Source organism: Salminus brasiliensis, chromosome 1, assembly GCF_030463535.1.
Source record: "Salminus brasiliensis chromosome 1, fSalBra1.hap2, whole genome shotgun sequence".
Taxonomy (NCBI): domain Eukaryota; kingdom Metazoa; phylum Chordata; class Actinopteri; order Characiformes; family Bryconidae; genus Salminus; species Salminus brasiliensis.
In genome coordinates this window covers 26875862-26894803 of record NC_132878.1, presented here as the reverse complement: position 1 = coordinate 26894803, position 18942 = coordinate 26875862, and the positions used below count along the sequence as shown (strand labels likewise).

At 38.3% G+C, this 18942-nt stretch overlaps 2 protein-coding genes across 4 annotated transcripts; both read right to left on the bottom strand.

The window, feature by feature from the left end:
• Positions 1-10905: 10905 nt before the first annotated feature.
• Positions 10906-13257, bottom strand: LOC140554969 (complement C1q-like protein 4). Its single transcript, XM_072678664.1, has 4 exons — positions 13050-13257; positions 11675-11758; positions 11288-11416; positions 10906-11189 (listed from the first exon to the last, which is right to left on the bottom strand). Exons 1-4 carry the CDS (start codon positions 13255-13257, stop codon positions 10906-10908), a joined length of 705 nt encoding a protein of 234 aa, XP_072534765.1.
• A 1308-nt stretch (positions 13258-14565) lies between these two features.
• Positions 14566-17919, bottom strand: LOC140574520 (complement C1q-like protein 4). Of its 3 annotated transcripts, XM_072694373.1 has the most exons (5): positions 17570-17919; positions 17100-17247; positions 16321-16383; positions 16119-16277; positions 14566-15941 (listed from the first exon to the last, which is right to left on the bottom strand). In XM_072694373.1, exons 1-5 carry the CDS (start codon positions 17591-17593, stop codon positions 15655-15657), a joined length of 681 nt encoding a protein of 226 aa, XP_072550474.1. In that variant the 5' UTR covers positions 17594-17919; the 3' UTR covers positions 14566-15654. The 3 variants fall into 3 exon arrangements, with proteins under 3 accessions (XP_072550474.1, XP_072550467.1, XP_072550473.1); XM_072694366.1 differs by having other exon boundaries at positions 17100-17919; XM_072694372.1 differs by having other exon boundaries at positions 16119-16250; positions 17100-17916.
• Positions 17920-18942: the final 1023 nt, after the last annotated feature.

Genomic DNA, 18942 nt, shown 5'->3' with positions numbered 1-18942 from the left:
CACACACACACACACACACTTCAATCGTGTTACTGGAAGGAGCTCCAGGTGTTTTAGAGTGATTTTTATTACCTAATTAAGGAGGATTGCTTTTCACCTAACCTACTGTCTCACACAAACCGTGTGTGTGTGTGTGTGTGTGTGTGTGTGTGTGTATGCGTGCTTCGTCCACAGTTTTCAAATGAAATCTGATGTGATGAGGCTCATGCTGGGTTTTCATTTCTGAACGAGTCTCGAAGGCATCTGGACAGAGGTCAGTACCTGTGTGTGTGTGTGTGTAAGCTCTTAGTGAGAGCTCCAGCCTGCATGAGTCACTGTATTCTCATGTTACCCCTGCAACACATCCATGTGCCTCCTCATAGGTCAGAGACAATGACGTCATAATGATCTTGTTAACAAGGCAATTAAGACAATTAGCACTATCTGCGCTGCAGAGAGTCAAGATAAGGAGAACACAACACACTTTAAAATCAGCTTAGAGGAAAGTGAGATGTTTCTGTGTGTGCATGTGTGTGTGTGTGTGTGTGTGTGTGTGACACCCAGATGATGCTAACAATTATAAGATATCAGTCTGCAATTATGTTTTTTCCTGCATTAAAGGAACCATCCACATGTAGCACATAAGCCTTCAGGATCTACAGTTTCTTTAGTTTAAGCACTGGAGCTACAGGGCTAATATAGCTAACAAGCTATGAAAGCTTATACCCCACCAGTTAGCATGGTGCTAAATCACTTGCCTCCCACACTGTCAGCTGAAGCAATCTCTAATAGACCTGCTTAGCAAGTTGATTTGGTAAGGTAATGTTACTGTGACAAAAATAACGGTAATGAATACTGCTAGGTGGTTGCTATGCTGTTCAGTACAGTTGCTATGCTGATGAAGCGGTAGCTATCGCATCTTGCGATGGGGTTGCTAGGTCGTGCTAGACATTTGCAAGTGATTGATGTTATAGAGAGTTACTATGGTATCTCAGGTGGTTGCTCTTCTGGGAGATCATTGGCATAGGCGACTAGGCAGTTGTTGTTGTATCCCAGATAGTTGTTATTTGATTGGTTGCCATCGTAACTCTGACGGTTGTTAGGATGTTGTGAGGTGTTGGCTGTAGTGATGAAGTTGCAGTGATGTAACAGCATACAATACAAGAGGGGTGGGGTAAAATCGATTGAAGAAACAGTTGCTATGTGGAAAACTGTACATTGAATCAGGGAAAATAATAAAAGTGTTCCCTGCTGAAACCAACCTTTCCAGAGATGAAATTACAATGCATTTATAATATATTTGGAATACAGGATTCATATGAAGTGCTATCTGTAATCTGTGAGGGTATGAGAGAGAATTGTAAACTGTTGGGGGCCTTGGGTTAACAAGAAAATTGGGTAGTGGCATGGCGTACGCATGTAGACCTACCAGAAAATCTGCATGTGATAGGAAAGCTATAAATAAGTGCTTAATTCAGTTTTTCCTTTTATTTATTTTTTTTATATATATAAATATATACTTTACTGATCCCGAAGGAAATGTCCAGCAGCAAAACACAGTAGTACACTATAGGGACAGGTACAGGCAGGACACTGATACAGATACACTTATTATATAATGACAGTAAATAATAAAATTAAGAAGAAAGTACTCTACACTGCACTAAATGTAGGGAAAACGAAAGTAAAGTGACACAGTAGATGATATACATCTCACTGAATAAAGAAATAAAGTGGCTTAGTGAACAATAACATGCTATAAACATTACCATCCAGTACAGCTTAAAATGATCATGGAACAATGCTTATAGCCAGCTTATGCACCTCTGTACTTGACGATAATTATTGCACTCAGTCCATTGATAGATCTCTTCAGCCTGTCATTTGAGCAGCTCTGTGACAGTAACTTGCCACTGAATTTCTGAACTCTTCCTCTCCACTTTACTGAAGCGCTAAATCGGTCAAGAAGGCAGGAGCAGCCAAATGAAAATCATGACATTACTACATCATGCACAGCTAGGGTCTGGAAAACAGGCTTTGCTCCAGTCCACCTCCACTCTTCTGTCTTGTTTCTGTTTGTGGGCGAGATATAAACATTTTGATTCCTTATTCAAAACATTTTCATCCCAGAATGTTTGGCAACACTTTTTTCATTTGTATTTATTTAGGAAATTGGCTAATGCTCTTATACAGAGTGACATAAATCATGTTACACATTAACCGCAGATGAATGTAGCATTAGGTGTCTTGCCCAAGAACTCCTATTGGTGTAGTGTGTGTTTGCCAACCTGAGGAATCAGACTCTTTAAAATGTTTAAAATGGGGAGGGCAAAGATAATCCACTACACTACACCAACCTCATTAGCCTTTTGCATTAAGGGTGGTGCAGAAAACTTGTGTGAGGTGTGAAGATGACATAATTATTTCATGTTTATGCCAATAAACCTACCCTTCCTATCAGAGAGATCAAGTGATGTGTTACTTTTTAACACAGAATCCTACACTCATGTTGCTAATGTTAATAACTCTTCATGCACACTGGCCATTTATCACAATACTACTCCACCACTCCATCACAATACTACCCTAATTTCTCCATTGCAAAACCACATCAGTCTCTTTGTTACAATACCACTCCATCACAATACCACTCCATCACAATACAACTCTACTTTCTCCATCACAATACCACATCAGACTCTTCTTTAGAATACAACTCCAATACAATACTACTCTTATTTCTCCATCACAATACCACATCAGTCTCTTTGTCACAATACAACTCCAACCTCTCAGTCACAATACCACTCCTATATCTCCATTACAATACCTCTCCTACATCTCCATTACAATACCACTGCTACATCTCCATTACAATACCTCTCCTACATCTCCATTACAATACCACTCCTACCTATCCATCACAATATCTCTCCTACCTCTCCATCACAATACAACTTCTACATCTCCATCATGATACAACTTCTACATCTCCATCACAATACCACTCATACCTCTCCATCATAATGTCACTCCTACCTCTCCATCACAATACCACCCCTACCTCTCCATCACAATACCACTCATACCTCTCCATCACAATACCACTCCTACATCTCCATCACAATACCACTCCTACATCTCCATTACAGTACCTCTCCTACATCTCCATCACAATACCACTCCTACCTATCTATCGCAATTTCACTCCTACATCTCCATCACAATATCTCTCCTACCTGTCCATCACAATACCACTCATACCTTTCCATCACAGTACCACTCATACCTCTCCTTTACAATACCACTTATACCTCTCCATGACAAATCCACTCTTACATCTCCATCACAATACCACTCCTACCTCTCCATCCCAATGCCACCCCTACCTCTCCATCACAATACCACTCCTACCTCTCCATCCCAATGCCACCCCTACCCCTCCATCACAATACCACTCATACTTCTCCATCACAATACCATTTATACCTCTCCATGACAAATCCACTCTTACATTTCCATCACAATACCACTCCTACCTCTTTATCACAGTACCTCTCCTACCTCTCCATCACAAAACCACTCTTGCCTCTCCATCACAATACCACTCCTATTTCTCCATCACAATACCACTCCTATTTCTTCATCACAATACAACTTCTACCTCTCCATCACAATACCACTCCAACCTCTCCATCACAATACCACTCCTACATCTCCATCACAATACCACTCCTATCTCTTTATCACAATACCACACCTATTTCTCCATCACAATACCACTCCTATTTCTTCATCACAATACCACTCCTATCTCTCCATCACAGTACCACTCCTACTTCTCCATCACAATACCACTCCTACCTCTCCATCATATCACTCCTACATTTCCATCACAAGTACAGTACCTCACAGTACCTCTCAAGGGTAGGAGTCGCAGCAGCTGCTCCTCTACATTTTAAAGCGACACTTTTTGAAGCCTTTCCCAAATATTAGTGAGACAGAATGGCTTGTTTGTCTTAGACCAAATCCATGGCTCTGAAAAGAGAAAAACATGTTTTCTCAAGGGGTATTAATTCCATGAGTGCTTGAACCAGTTTTCATTTTATGCTGCTTATGATGAGCTGCCAAAAAGCCATACTGGTACATATCTGTCACAAACACCATTTGAATACAATGAGGGAAACATGAAAAAACTTTATTTCAATAAGCCACCATGTCTTAATTCAACACTGGTGGAAACACTGTATGTGAAATGTGGCATTCAGCACTGACAGCTTTTATACTGAAAAAATGCAGCAATTGTTTTTCTTCTAATCTCCTCTTCTTAGTTTTTTCTCAGTGGTATCCCAGTCATTTTGACCTGTAGGGAACATAATCTTTCAAAGTTAAACATATTATTCTTTTTCATTTGGTTACTCTCAGTGATTCTACCCCATGCCTTGATTTCTCTCAGAGAGTTTTGGGAAGTTCCCATTTTTTCTCCTTGGTTCCTCTTCCAGTAGTTCTTCCATACACTTTAAGGGAGGCCTACCTTTAAACACTATTTTTTTTCTTCCTCCTGGTCTTCTTTTGAGCCTTGGTTCTTCTCAGTGGTTCTTCCCCATGCTTGTATGAAATTAGGAAACTCCCAAGTGTGTTCCAACATTCACAAAGTCACTACTCTCTCAGCCAGAATAAAATAACCACTGCTAAATGGGAGCTCTTGGCTATGCCCCTGAAACTTTAGAAGGCTTGGTTAGAGGTCCCAGCCAAAAACTGGAGAGCTGCAGGTTCATAATCCAGGTTGGGTGCTAGGTCAGGACAGCCAAGGCTGTGTTTGCCTATGTCTCCTTTTTTAAGAGTGTGCCAACCACTCAGCTAATCACTTCTTTACCCACCTTAACCAGGCATAGAACAATTTAAGCATCCAGATATTTTTTGACTAGCCATGGATTTATAAAGAAACATTCCCTTTAGTTAAATACCTTTAAAGAACCCCCTCGCTCTGCTACACTTCACCATGATGTTTGTGGTGCACTCAAGTCAACTTATCAGAAACCATTTCACACACACTTGTAGTTCATGAAAACCAACACTGACTCCATCATTTCATCCCACATTAGTCTTTGTAAGATTTAAATAATGACATTTAATTATGATCTGAACCAGACACCCTCCTTGCCCTACGGTAAGCTCCTGCACTCGGCATCCCCAGCCTGATGATCACAGGGCTACTCCCTGTTCCACACATACCTAAACTGGATTTATGAGGACCTTCTCCTCAAACAAACTTTGTGAGGACTTCACCCACACCTGAGCTCTGAGCCTTATGGACTCATCTTCTGGGTTTGCCTGTTTGTTTATGACCTCTGCCTGAATCTTTCCACTCTCTAGCTTTGCATCTGCTTTTTTGGTGTTCCTCTTGCCTTCCAGATTGTCTGATGTTTTCTGAAAGTCTTGACCTCCAGTTAGTTCCAGAGTCCTCATTAATGTTAGTCTGCAATTGCATCCTGTTCTCTTTTCCTTTAAGCCTGACAGCTGTGTCCAGTCTCTTGTTTTTAAGAAAGAAGGAAAAACGTTGTAATCAAAAAATCAGACTTTTTTTAAATAATAAAAATCAGACTTTAATCGAAAAATCAGACTTTAATAAAAAAATCAGACTGTCTTGAGGCTCTCAAGGGTCGGAGCTTTGAGTGCTTTCTAAACTGAACCAGATTTATCACCGGACCCTGAGAATCCAGTGTGGTCATCATGAGAACATTTTTAGCAGACTCTTTACACACACACACTCTCACACACAGAGCGTGCGGGATGTACGGGATATTTATGGGGTCAGGGAAAACCATATATCTTACAAACTCATTTCACACACATACACACACGTACACAAACACACACCCGATAGTTACCCTGAAGAGCATGGAATAGAGCAAGGGAGCAGTTTAAAGGAGGACACAGGATGTTGGTATGGGGGAGTGTGTGAGTGGTGGGGAGGGGGGCATTCTGGGAATTTTATAATGTAACAGAGTGGGTAATGAGTGTCTGTGGAAACACAAAGAAATGCACAGTGTGTGTGTGAAAAAGACATAGGGAGGGAGAGAGAAAGAAATAGGAAGAAAGGGTACTAGAGACACAGTCAAGGCTGTGTTTGCCTATGTCTCCTTTTTTAAGAGTGTAGCATGTTCTTCCCCCTGAGCAACCACTCAGCCAACAACTTCTTTACCGAGTTTAACCAGGCAAAGAACAATTTAAGCATCCAGATATTTATAATTGCCATGGATCTATATAGAAACATTTCCTTCTGCAAAGAACCATTAAATAACCCTTTTTAACAGCTTATGGAGTGCAGAAGCTCGTTCTGCTCCACTTAACCAGGACTTTTGTGGTGTACTCAAGTCAACTTATCCGAAGCCATTTCACATTCACTTGGAGTTCATGGGAAAGAAAAACAACACTGTCTCCATCATTTCATCCCACATTAGTGCTTGTAAGATGAAAATGACATATTTCATTATTATCTGAACCAGATATACAAGGCGAGAGACATCAGATCACTTAGCAGTATCAAGCTTAGCAGTAAACATACAATTAGCTTAAAACAGGGAGCTAAAAATACACTCCCCAGCACTCTCTTTAACAACAAACCTGAAACCCAAATGACAAATATACTGAGCTGAGTTGGTCATCAAACTTCTGCACTAGCCCGGGTCTTTGAGTAATGTCTCTTATCTGAAGCATGTTTCCCTCTGCAGATAATAAGCCTGGACAAACCGAGTGTATTTAGAATCGATGTTATTTGTCATTGTAATTAAAAAAGACGGCTAAGTGAAAAATAACAGTTATGCAGTGCTAAACCAACAAACTGGGACATGTTTGGTGTCTAAAGTACAAAAGAGCAATTTTCCCTGTATTTGACTTCATGTTTGGGTAATTCTAAAATCAGTGAGTTTTAAAGTTTTAAAAAATTATAGAAACAAGAATTTTGTTCCATCAAGACATCAAGTGTTTACATATTAAATATATTAACAATAGGCACGACTGAACTTTATTTACTTTATTTATTTTTATTTATTTGGCGATACAGATTTTGGTAAACCATTACCAGGTGTCATTAGCATCACAACCAGTTGGTAATTCCATGTTGCGGTAATGACAATGATCTAAAATACCATATTATAAAATAATATATTCAGATTTTATAAATAAGTATGAATTACTTAATATTAACTGGACCTTTGACTCTAAAAAAGATGTGTCCAATGCCCAAATATGATAACGAAGAAACCTTAGAGCATTTTCTTCTTGAATGTTATAGATCTAAACAAGTTTGGAATAAACTAAAAGAGATCAACCTTACATGTCAAATTACTTTTAAAATGATTGTCTTTTGTTTTTTAATAATTCTCTCTCAGAATCAGAAAAATAAATTTCTTGGTTAATATTATGTATTGAGAATTTCTCCACTGCGGGACTAATAAAGGATTATCTTATCTTATCTTAAAGCATAAACTGTGGAAAACAAGATGTCGCATGACTATTGATCATCAGTTTGTCTCAAGTGAATGTGTTTTTAAACAAATCATGATGGAACTGAGAAGACTCTAGACTTAAACATAAAGATGCTGCATGGGACTTTTTGGACTTTTAAATTTGAAAAGAATCTTGAGCATATATATGTAATGTTGTCCTGTATGTTTATATTGTAAAACATTTTTTCTATTGATTATTAAAGATAATTAAAAAAAAAAAAAAAAAAAGAAAAGAAAAAAAAAGTAATGACAATGATTGCCTTTCTCAAGAAAAAGGACCCTGGGTCATAGATTTCTTAACACTATTCGATGGCTAGTATAGGATTCTCTTTAAATACAGATCAGTAATGTAAATAATATTTTTTATAGTTAAATATTGCTGTTACAACCTTAATTGCAATGATGCTGAATAAATGTCTTACCTTTCCAGACATCATAATGTCACTCTTCTTTCATGGCTGATGTGTGCTCACCTGTCAGCTGTGTTTCCATGGTTCCATCCTTAGAAATCACAGGCTGTTGCAGTAATGATGGTACTGTTTGGAATAGTCATATAATGTTCGAAATTATGTAAAAGATGTATAGTTATATAAGCAAATGATACTATATTATACTTATTATTATAGTCTTTTTTATCCTTAACTTTAAATATGTTTTAATTGATCACTTTTTATAATTCTATTGGAGCAGATTGAAAGATTGAAAGCTTGGGTTGGAGAACAGGCCAGAGTAGCAAAATATTAATATTTAAAACATGATGGAATTCAAATGTAATTCATAATGATTATGGTACATACTGTTTTTTATTTGTAATAAATAATATTTTGAATGGCTATTTATTTAGTAATAAAGTATTTCTAACATGAATTTATAACCAAGGTAGGTGTTTCTAATAAAAGTGGCCAGTGAGTGAATGTACAAAGCAGGTGTTTCTTATAAAGTGGCCAGTGAGTGGAAGAACAAGGCAGGTGTGATTGCCATGTGGGACTTGACGAAATGACAACTAACAAGAATGGCAGACCATTCAGCATGCAAATCAATAATGACCATTAGGCTACAGATGTACTGTGTGTGTTTGTAGAGGGGTACGTTGCATTTTTTGTTGTTGTTGTTGTTGTTGTTGACCAGTTTAGAACATTTGAAACCGCGGTGACTAAAGCCAGTGTGTGAGATACTGTCACATGTTGAACTTGTTAGAACTCGTTAGGACAGATGTCAAAAACAGGAAATGGTTCCATGCTGTTTATAAGGGTTCATATTACTAGCATGAACTGGCAGAGACAGAAGACCTAAGGTCAGAGGTCACCGTAGCTGCAGCTGGTCAAGCATGGGTAGGCAGCATGAATCAGTGAAACATTAGATGCACACACTGACTCACACACACACAAATGTTATAACATTTGCAGTACAACAACAAATAATGTAAACTAAAGGATGCGCCCAGTCTAAATATCTGACCTTCTCAGGACTTGCAGACATGCTGACTTCATGTGCATGGAGGCTTGAGATATAAGAAAATGCCGGTATTGGAAATACATATTCAGAATTACCCCAAATTCAACAAAACACACATTACACACACACAAACAGTAATGAATAAATACTGTTAGAAAAGAAATAAAGAATGTACTGTTCCAGTAAAGGCCTGGGTGGTGATATTAACCATGGAAGTGAGTCAAGCAGACGCTTCCTCCGAGTATCACTCACAGATTATATGTGATCTCGTTGAGAAGGTCAGTGAACATCTCAGAATGCAGGTCTAACACAGGTGGGTGAGTCCAAAGATGTTAAGTGAGCTTATTGTGCCTTATTGTGATATGTTAACATAATGCTGCCCTCTGATGGAGCACAACGCACAGTGTTGTACTCCAGGTCACACTTTAGCATAGAGGGACATTATAATGCCCAGGTAATGCCAGTATTATTTATTAAATTATTACTTATTATGCCAGTAGTTCGTTATTAATAGATTAATCAATTAGTTGGTGACAAACATGGGGTCTTATATGTGCAGGCTAAGGTTTGGTTCACTTAACACTACATTCTCTTGTTTGTGTAACATAACTCATATATAACTACTCTAGATAATACTGCAGTGACCAGCCGTTAAATACAGTAAACACACCTAAACTAGAAAAATGGCAAAGCAGCAAACAAATCCATGAGTTTTGAGCTTTTGGACCAACCATCTATTGGGCAAAAGTTTTGGCACCCTATACCATAGCAACACCTTAGCAACCACCTAGCAATGGCTTAGCACCCAACAGCTATACCATAGTAACACCATAGCAACCCCCTGGGAGACCTTTACAAGCAGTGTTTAACCGGGGGAGGATGGGTTCTCCTTTTAAGTCTTGATTCCTCTGAAGGTTTCACCTTTCTGATCTGAGGACGTTCGGTATTGGCTGGTTCATATTAGGGCTTGGACCTTAATCTCTGTAAAGCTGCCTTGTGACAGTGTATATTGTTAAAAATGCTATATAGATAAATTAGAATTGAATTGAACTGTAAAAGAAAAAACTGTCTGATCATTACCTTTAAGGAAAGATAATTGTGTAAATCTGATGTTTCTGATTGTAAAGTGAGAGAGCAGGATGGAGAAACCACAGAAGAGGAGAGAGAACATGAGCCAGGTGAGATCTACAGACAGTGAAGATAAGATGAGCAAAAAAGTAGTAATAAAATAGAAATCCCCAAATAGTAAATTCTACCGTTTGTCTTTCCATATGACTGCAGGCATGTAAAGAACTAGCCTGATCTTTCAGAACATAAGGACAGAAATGCAATTTTAGAAAAAGTGTGGGTAATGAAAATAGTATTGATAGTTGATAGTTCATGTAGAATAGGAATTCTACCTGTAGTACTCTTTAGGAATAAAGGTCTGCATAGATCTGATTTTTTCATCCAGCTGCTGACAAAGATTTACGCCAAACATGCCTACTCCTTTTGGGTTCAATCCAGCCCTACAATCCAGCTTTAGTCCAAATATATACCCAGATTTCCCAAATAAAGGTACAATGACGTTGCATTACAATGAAAAAAAAAACATGCTTGGTAGTGGGAAATAAGTTAAGGTTTATTGAGTATTTCCAGCACTGATATGGGCTTACAGCTTACAGTTATCATACATTACTTTAGATTCTGTTCTGTTATTTGTATAATATGTATATTAGAGGACAGATATTCTCAGTCCAGTCCCAAGTCTTTAATGGTTTCAACAACCTGATTCAGGCCAGTCAATGCTTTAAAATATTTGCATCTGGAAAAGAGCAATGGGCTTTGGCCAGAAGTTTTGTGATCAGCTATGCATGATCAACTGAAAGCGCTCAAGCAGCCTCCACAAAAAAAATCAGAATGATCTGTTCCATATGAGATCTGTGATCTAAGAGCTAGTTCATTGTAATGGAAATAGCTCTTATACAGGGTAAAGAAGGAAGCCAGTGAAGGTAGTCGAGTTGTTTGAGTTATCAAACAGTTTGTAGGTTGCAGAAAGACTGGTGAAAACCACATCTCCCACCTCCAGCTCCAGAGTGATGCCACTGCTTATAAACTCATGGTACCCATGACTGTTATACGCACCAATGTGCATAAGTGTTTGCTGATTCTTATGTAAATTAACAGACATTGCATTGGAGCGCAGGTAGCCGAGAGCTGTGAATCTGAAATAGTAGATGCCCTTCACTGGAGCCGTGAAAACTCCTACAATGAAAAAAACATGCCAAAAGTGAATGAAAAAGTGCTATTCTGTTTTGTTAAGATAAATTTGTTAAGATTTGTAATATCTGGGATTACTGTACCTGTGGCAGAGTTATAGGCGTTGCCAACATTTGTGAAGACTTTAGTGAAGACCAGTTTAGTCTGAACACTAAAGGGTCCCACTGTTCCGGAATCAGTCAGAGCAGCTGAAAACGCCACCTTTGGCCTCTCTGAAGCCACACAGTTAATAAGTAACAGTCCCCAAATAGTCAGTTAATAAAAAAATAAGAAGTCATAAATGTATCTGTGATATCGAGGGTATAGAATTCATCTCACCTGCATTCTCTTTCTTGAGCTCTTTTGTGGCATTCTCGCTAGCAGTTAACCTGTTGTCCAGACCTGTTAATGTAACATTGAGCAATAAAAGCAAATAATAATAATGCAGCTACAATTTGGGATACTGTCAGAAATGCTGTGGTTTCTGTTACCTGCATTTTCCTTCTTCAGGTATTCCACCTCTTGCTCGCTGACAGCTAGTCTGGTCTTCATTGCAGAGAGCTCTGTTTCTTGTGCTACAATGTAGGAAAGTAAACTTTAATGTTTTTTTCTGTTTAGAATCTGCTTCTGACCAACTGTCAAATATTATGCACAGCAGAAGAAGACCTGGAGCAACTGGTGATTCCTACTCCCTGCTTTACAACTGCATTAGCTGTCCTACACCATTTGATAAAGAAATGATGATAAAGAAACCCTGTAGCTAATGATGTAGAGATGCTAGAGATCTAACGCTAGCAAGCTGGATGAACAACTATGTCTGAAACATTGGAAATGCTGCCTACTCAGACGGGATTCACAAACACAAAAACTTGGTGCTTGGTTGAGGCAACCTTTCCTGGTTAATGTATTTTATATAAAAAAAAAAAGATCAGCAAAGAGGTTGGCCTGTGCTCCCCTTAATTTTGTGTGTGCCTCAGTATATCCAGCAGTCCAGACACCCCAATTCACAGTGTAGATTTTGAATCACTTTATTTACAACCAAAAACATGTTTTATTTTCTACCAAAAACAGAAAGTTTTGACTGAAATCTAAAAATAGATTTCAGTCAAATAAATAGAAAATAGTTAAGTTCTATGTGTCTAAGAATGTGTCATTAAATGCTTCCTACTCAGACAGGATTCTTAAGGAGGAGGTTGCAGAGACCTTCATCACTACACTGCCTTCTAAAACACTGACTTGCGAGACAGCATGGGCAGCAAGACATCAGGTCTGGTACCTTCAGTTTCAGACACCCTCCACATACCATCCAGAACTATGTGTGTATGTGTTGAGCACAGGATGATTATTAAAGGACAACAAATGAAAGCCTTTTGACAGTTTTGACATTTGAGATTAGGCTCTAGTCATTAACATTTCCAAAATCTTAAGCATCTGATTACAACAGGCTTTTTAAGTTTGCACAATGTAGGCTCTACTTTAGTGTTATCTGTCTAATATACATTTCTGAGTTTGATTTATTTGATGTTTAATTAGATTTATTAATCACAAGGTTATTAGTTGGGTTAATTTTCCTTTATTATTTAACACAACAGAGTAGCTTGTTCTGTAAAGTCAAATTTAGATACTAGCAGAGTTTATCAGTAAAAGGTTGAGTCAATTAAGAAGTGCAACAATACTATAATATTAGATTTTTTCAATGTACCACAGAACCCTCACTTAATTTATAAGTGAAATATCATTGCTCATTTGCATTTAGCCAGGTATCTTAGATATCCTCTGGGCTCATTACTGTGTCTTCAATGGGTGCTAAAAAAAATTACATAGAAAGTAACTGGAATTGGAAGCTTTCTCAAATCAGTCACAAACCTGCATTCTCTTTCTTCATCTTCAGCAACTCTGTCTTCAGCTCCTCTAATGCTGTTCCTTGCTGATTAAGCAGGTCACTCAGACTCTTCAGCTCAGCAGAAATGTCTCGTTGGACAAAGAGGCTGGACAGACTTTCGGTCTCCTGTTGATGAGTGTCCCCAGTGCTGTCCTGTAAGAGAATCAGAAGCAGCAGCAGGAAAACAACCATGGTGCTCATCTTTTTTACCAAATGATCCTTCAGGTAGAGGGTCTCTCGCTGTTCAGTGCTTAAATTCGGCATTCATGTCAAGGTTCAGTGTTGCTGGACTTTGATCAGGTGTAAGTCTCAGTGGTTCGATCAAAGCGGCACCAGAGACTAACGTAACAGTGACACTTTGTGACTCAAGGGTGGATTTTTTTAAATGCTGGTTCCCAGAACTGAGCAGGACAAGAGGGAAGAAGATGAGATACAGATAGACGTGATCTGATGACTGCCTTACTCTTGAACACACTCATTAGTATCTTCATTCATGTGTGTAATTTTCTGAGAGGACAGGAATACACTAAAAGTTCCCACTAAGTATAGCAATGGTGGGACGTACATCAGATATACTTCTGATTTACAGCAGAAGCCCATGTCATTCATGGAAACAATCTCATATAAATTAGGGAGGGAGAACTTTGAGAAAAGGTCTTTCAGGATCATCAATGGACACCACGAATTCAAGTGATATCATAAGGCTTTGTGAATATTTCAGGCTTTTGTGTGTGGCATGCTACTAGATAAGCTAAATCACCATAGTTGATTTTGTAAATTATATTTGTACAACAACCTTGAAGGAACACATCCATGCCTGTATCATTCAACTGCCATGTACAGCCAAGTTTATAGAATTGCTCATTTATAAGAACTGCTCATTTTGTAAGCCTTTGTTGTCTAACTGGACTTAACTGAACAAACATGATACAACAACTGAACAAACATATGACGTACGCATGTCTGCATATCTAAATAGACACAAAGGAGAGTTTACCATTAGCAGGGTTTCCATTTTGAATATTGCACAAATGTTATGCGCAATTTCAAAAATTCTGCAAAAAAAAGCAAAGTTGTGGGTCATGATGAGAGCATCTGTAGGGCCAGTCACCGGCCACCCTTGTCAACTGATAAAAAATTATCTGACTTATGGCTTGATATGTCATAGTTTATATGAAAAAAAATGGTTTTAGCAATATTCTAACTTGTCCACCTCGGCCTAGTATAAAAATATGTGGTTGTTTTTTTCTTTTTTTCCCTTAAAATTCACAAACACAAAACCAAAATACTGTGCTTGGTTAAGACAACCTTTCCAGGTTAGTGTATTTAATAAAAAAAAAAAAAAGATCAACAAAGAGGTTGACCTGTGCTTCCCTTAATTTTGCGTGTGCCCCAGTATATCCAGCAGTCCACAGACACCCCTTTCTTGGTGTGGCATCACCACGCTGTTCAAGCATTTCAATTTTTTTTTTTAAATATAAAAAAAGGAAATTCACAGTGTAGATTTTAAATCACTTTATTTACAACCAAAAACATGTTTTATTTTCTACCAAAACAGAAAGTTTTGACTGAAATCTGAAAATAGATTTAGTGTTAAGTTCTATGTGTCTAAGAATGTATCATTAAATATCTGCTATTTTCAATTCATAAGTTTTCTCAAAATTTACTTGCATACATTTACTTTGATGTACAACATTTGAAATGTCAGTGATTGGTGGTTTATGCTCACATCTGACTCAAACTTTAAATTAGCACAGCAGTAAAGGATAATCTTCAAAATAATAAAGGATGAAGCGTGTGTGTGTGTGTGTGAAATATATATATATATGTGAAAAACTTTTGTCAAGATCCCAGACTTTAATTATCTTGTTAGATCAGTACATAATATTATTATTCACAGTCATCTTTCAGAAAAGCCTGATTATGCAAATTTCAAAGCTTTATAAAAAACTCCTTGTCTCATCAATCAGCAGAAACAAAACAGGAGACGTCTAAAAGAAAATAGTGAACGTTTTGTGAGGTTGTGGGTTCCTCAGTTCTTCATGTAGTTAATAAATTACAGTTAAAAGTCTGGAAGATCAAGATAACTTTCAAAGAGAACTGGTTTGCTAGAAAGACCTGTATGACTGTGTGCTTCGACACACCTGAAGGTTTAGCTACTTTCTTTACTATATGGTCTTTGGCACGCCCAAATGCAATCACTACTTTTTGCCGATCATTAACTATGTAAATAGTTGAAATGTTGAAAGTTAACTTTTTCCACACATCCAACAAGGCATTCACTGCACTGTACCACCTCCTATTAATCTATGAAGCTCATCACACACCCAGGAGGTATTTATAGCCCAATCATCCTCGCACAATGCCATCTGCAGGAGCCTGAAGTTACTACCACCTTAAATACCCAAATGACCCATTGTTGGTCCAGAGAGCTTAAAAGTTATTAATTCACGATTCAGCCAAATTAAAAAATCAAATACTTAATTCTTAATAATACTTAATACTTAATTATTGTATTGGGTTGCACATTTTCATTACAAGCAACAGCACACCCACTGCCTTCAGGTTTCATCTTCATCTTTTCTTCTTTCACATGGGAAAGATGAGGAAGCCACTGAAAGAAGTGCGGAGGTCTGTGCCATCCCAGAGCACATAGTTTGCTGGGAGGCGGGTGTACACGACATCTCCTGCCGCCAGCTCCAGAGTGACCCCACTTGAAACATGTTTAGCGATGCCATCAACACCATTTTCACCCAAATGCATCAGATGCTGCCCATTTTTGTACAGGTTCACTCCCATGTTGTTGTTCTTGTTGCCGTACTCACTGGATGTGAATCGAATGTAGTAGACCCCTCTGACTGGAGCTGTGAAGACACCTGCAGTAAGAGACAGAAATTACAGGCTAAGACATGTCCATAGGGACAGACTGATTGAACACTGAACACACAGAACACAGACAATGTAGGGGGGGGTCTACCAAAATTCCAGGATCTTCCATTATCCAGTGCACTTTTTATTTGTTGTTATTTTACTGACTGTGTTAACAACTTTACCTGTATGAGAGTTGTAGGCTCCTCCAATATTTGTAAGGACTTTACTGTAGATCAGATTTGTCTCCACGTTAAACGGACCTCTCTGTTCTGCAGGTGGGCCTAGACCAGCGGAGAAAGCCACCTTTGGTCTCCCTGTAATGCCGGGAGAGCCTTTAGGTTCTGTTACTCATTGGACTCATATCTGTACAACTAGGAGTTTTACCTGCACTTTCCTTCCTTAGATTGTCCACCTCAGTCTTCAAAGCTGACAGCTCACTTGCTTGTGCTTGGACACAGTAAAATGAAGGCACAGACCTCGTAAGACCTTTAATATACTATAAATCTAATTATTTTTCAAAGGATAATACACTTTCATCAATCATGATAACCTTTAAGAAGAATTCTGGGGTCACAATGAAGCAAGAACAGCTGCCTCCAGAGCTATGAGCATCTCTAAAGAACAATCCCACCCTATATATGACCTGCTTTCTCATTTCTACCACCAGGCCAACCTTACAGGACTGTCCAAAGCTGCACAAACAAAGTGCAAAAACATTTTCTTCCCCAGAACTGTTACCCAGCTTGGCTTTTCACTCTATGGTTTAACAACCCAACATCTGTATACCCATCACCCACCCTTCACACCCTTGCTTACACCAAGACTGTACTATCAGGTTGCTGCTCCACATCTACAAGACACTAGACCTCTTGAATTGCAAAGCTCATGTTCACTTCATTTTTCAGCTAGTTACCTTACTCTCCTTATATTTTTTATTATAGATATTATTTATATTATAGTCTAATGTAACATCAGTGTAGTTTGTTTGCAACTGCTTTGGAAGCAATTGGCTACTAAATATTTGTTTTGTACTTGGATGAACTGATTTAAAGAGGAAATGGGAAGGAAACCCAAACTGCATTTCTTGTAAGATGCTTTTACACAGAATAGAATAAGTAACAACTCAGTACCTTAACTGGAGCAGACAGCATCTGAAAACACACCTGTATTCATTTTCTGCAGCTCCACCAACATCATTCCTTGCTGATTAACCAGGTCTCTCAGAAACTTCAGTTCAGCAGTGATGTCCCGTTGAATAAACAAGCTGGGCAAATCTTCCGTCTCCTGTGGCTGGGTGTCCCCAATGCTGCCCTGTAACAGACATAAGAGCAACAGCAAAGCAAAGAGAACTGACGTTCTCAAAAACTGTGTCATTATTTTACCAAGTGGTCTTTCAGGAGAAGTATCTTTCACTGTGTGGTGCTTGTATCTGGGTTGGTGATTGTATCTGAGTTCAGTGGTGCTGGACTTTAGTCAGGGTTCAGACTGAAGTCTCAGTGGTTCAGCTAACAGAATGCAGCTTGTTTGCTTTGTGACTTCATCTTGTGAAGTACAGAGTTGTGCTCACAAACATTAAAAGACAATCTCTGTTAACAGAGTGAGTCTGTAGAAGTTTACACTGAGCAAACCTCACCTCAACGTTTCTAAATTTAGCCATGTCACTCCACTGCTGCGTTCTCTTCACTGGCTTCCTGTAGCTGCAGCCCGCATCAGATTCAAAACCTTGACCCTGGTCTGCAAAGCCAGGACTGGACCAGCCCCACTGTACTTGATGGCAATGGTCAAAAGCCGATCAGCACCAAGAGCCCTTCGAGTTTCAAGTACAGCTCGGCTCGACCCGCCATCCCTTAAAATCCATGGAAGACAGGCATGGTGGAACAAACTTTCCTTGGGTGTCTAAAAGGCAGAGTCACTTCCTGTCTTCCAACACAGACTGAAGACCCACCTCTTCCGAGAATACTTGGGGGAAGAGTAGAGTACCATGGTTTCCATATTGACTTGTGTTTAGTAGTCTAAACTTAGAGGTATCTTTGATTTTTTTGTTTAAACTAGCTGAGGTTATTCTTGAGTAAACAGAAAACTCCTGTGTCGAACATTACAACTTTAGAGGGTGTTTATGTGATTCCTCTTGGTGGGAAAACAGACACCACTTGAAAGCAGCAATAGAACCAGCAGGTCTCGCCATTGCTGACCACAATGGCTAACTTGTACTGCCACTAGCAGGCACACAGCACAATATTATGGCAAGTTTAAGCAAGTGCAGCTGCTCAGCTGTTGAATGTGAGTTCTTTATTGGTTGTATTTGAGAATTATAACATTACATTAAGAGTAATGTGGTACTATATTATTACACTACTTATACTCTTTACTCTTTACAATACTCTTTATACTTTTATACTCTTTATACTTTATACTACATATTCTATTTATTGTTGTTATATTGTTATTATTATTATCTTTTTGTATCCGTAGGCTAATAATAGCATATGCTTTATTGCTGTACTATACCACAGTATATATAGTACAAATGTCGTATTACAACTACGTCTCACATCACTGTATTACACTTACATACTTACTTTTTATACCGTACTATAGTTTTATTCTTTTTTAAAATATCATGTAAATATGTTAAGCTGTTGTAACCTGAATTTCTCTTCTGGGATCAGTAAAGTCATATTTCATTTTATCTCATAATTGTCTTTGTTTGTAATTCCTTTTACTGCTATGAAATAATAGAAAGCAAGCTCACTTCTAGTGTCTCACTATTTAATTTGTAATGGTGATTTTGTTACATGTTTCTCAATGATTGTCGATTATTAGAACTTGAGAGAGAATATTTTGACAATATTTTAAAGTGAATATGATAAAACATGATAAAACACTTCTCAAAAATTGCCAAATTGCATTCATCACACCTCTACTGAACATGCATAAATCATTGTTGTGCTTTTATCCAGGAAAGCAGCTGCAAATCAGCCAATGCGGTATCTATATATGTCTATG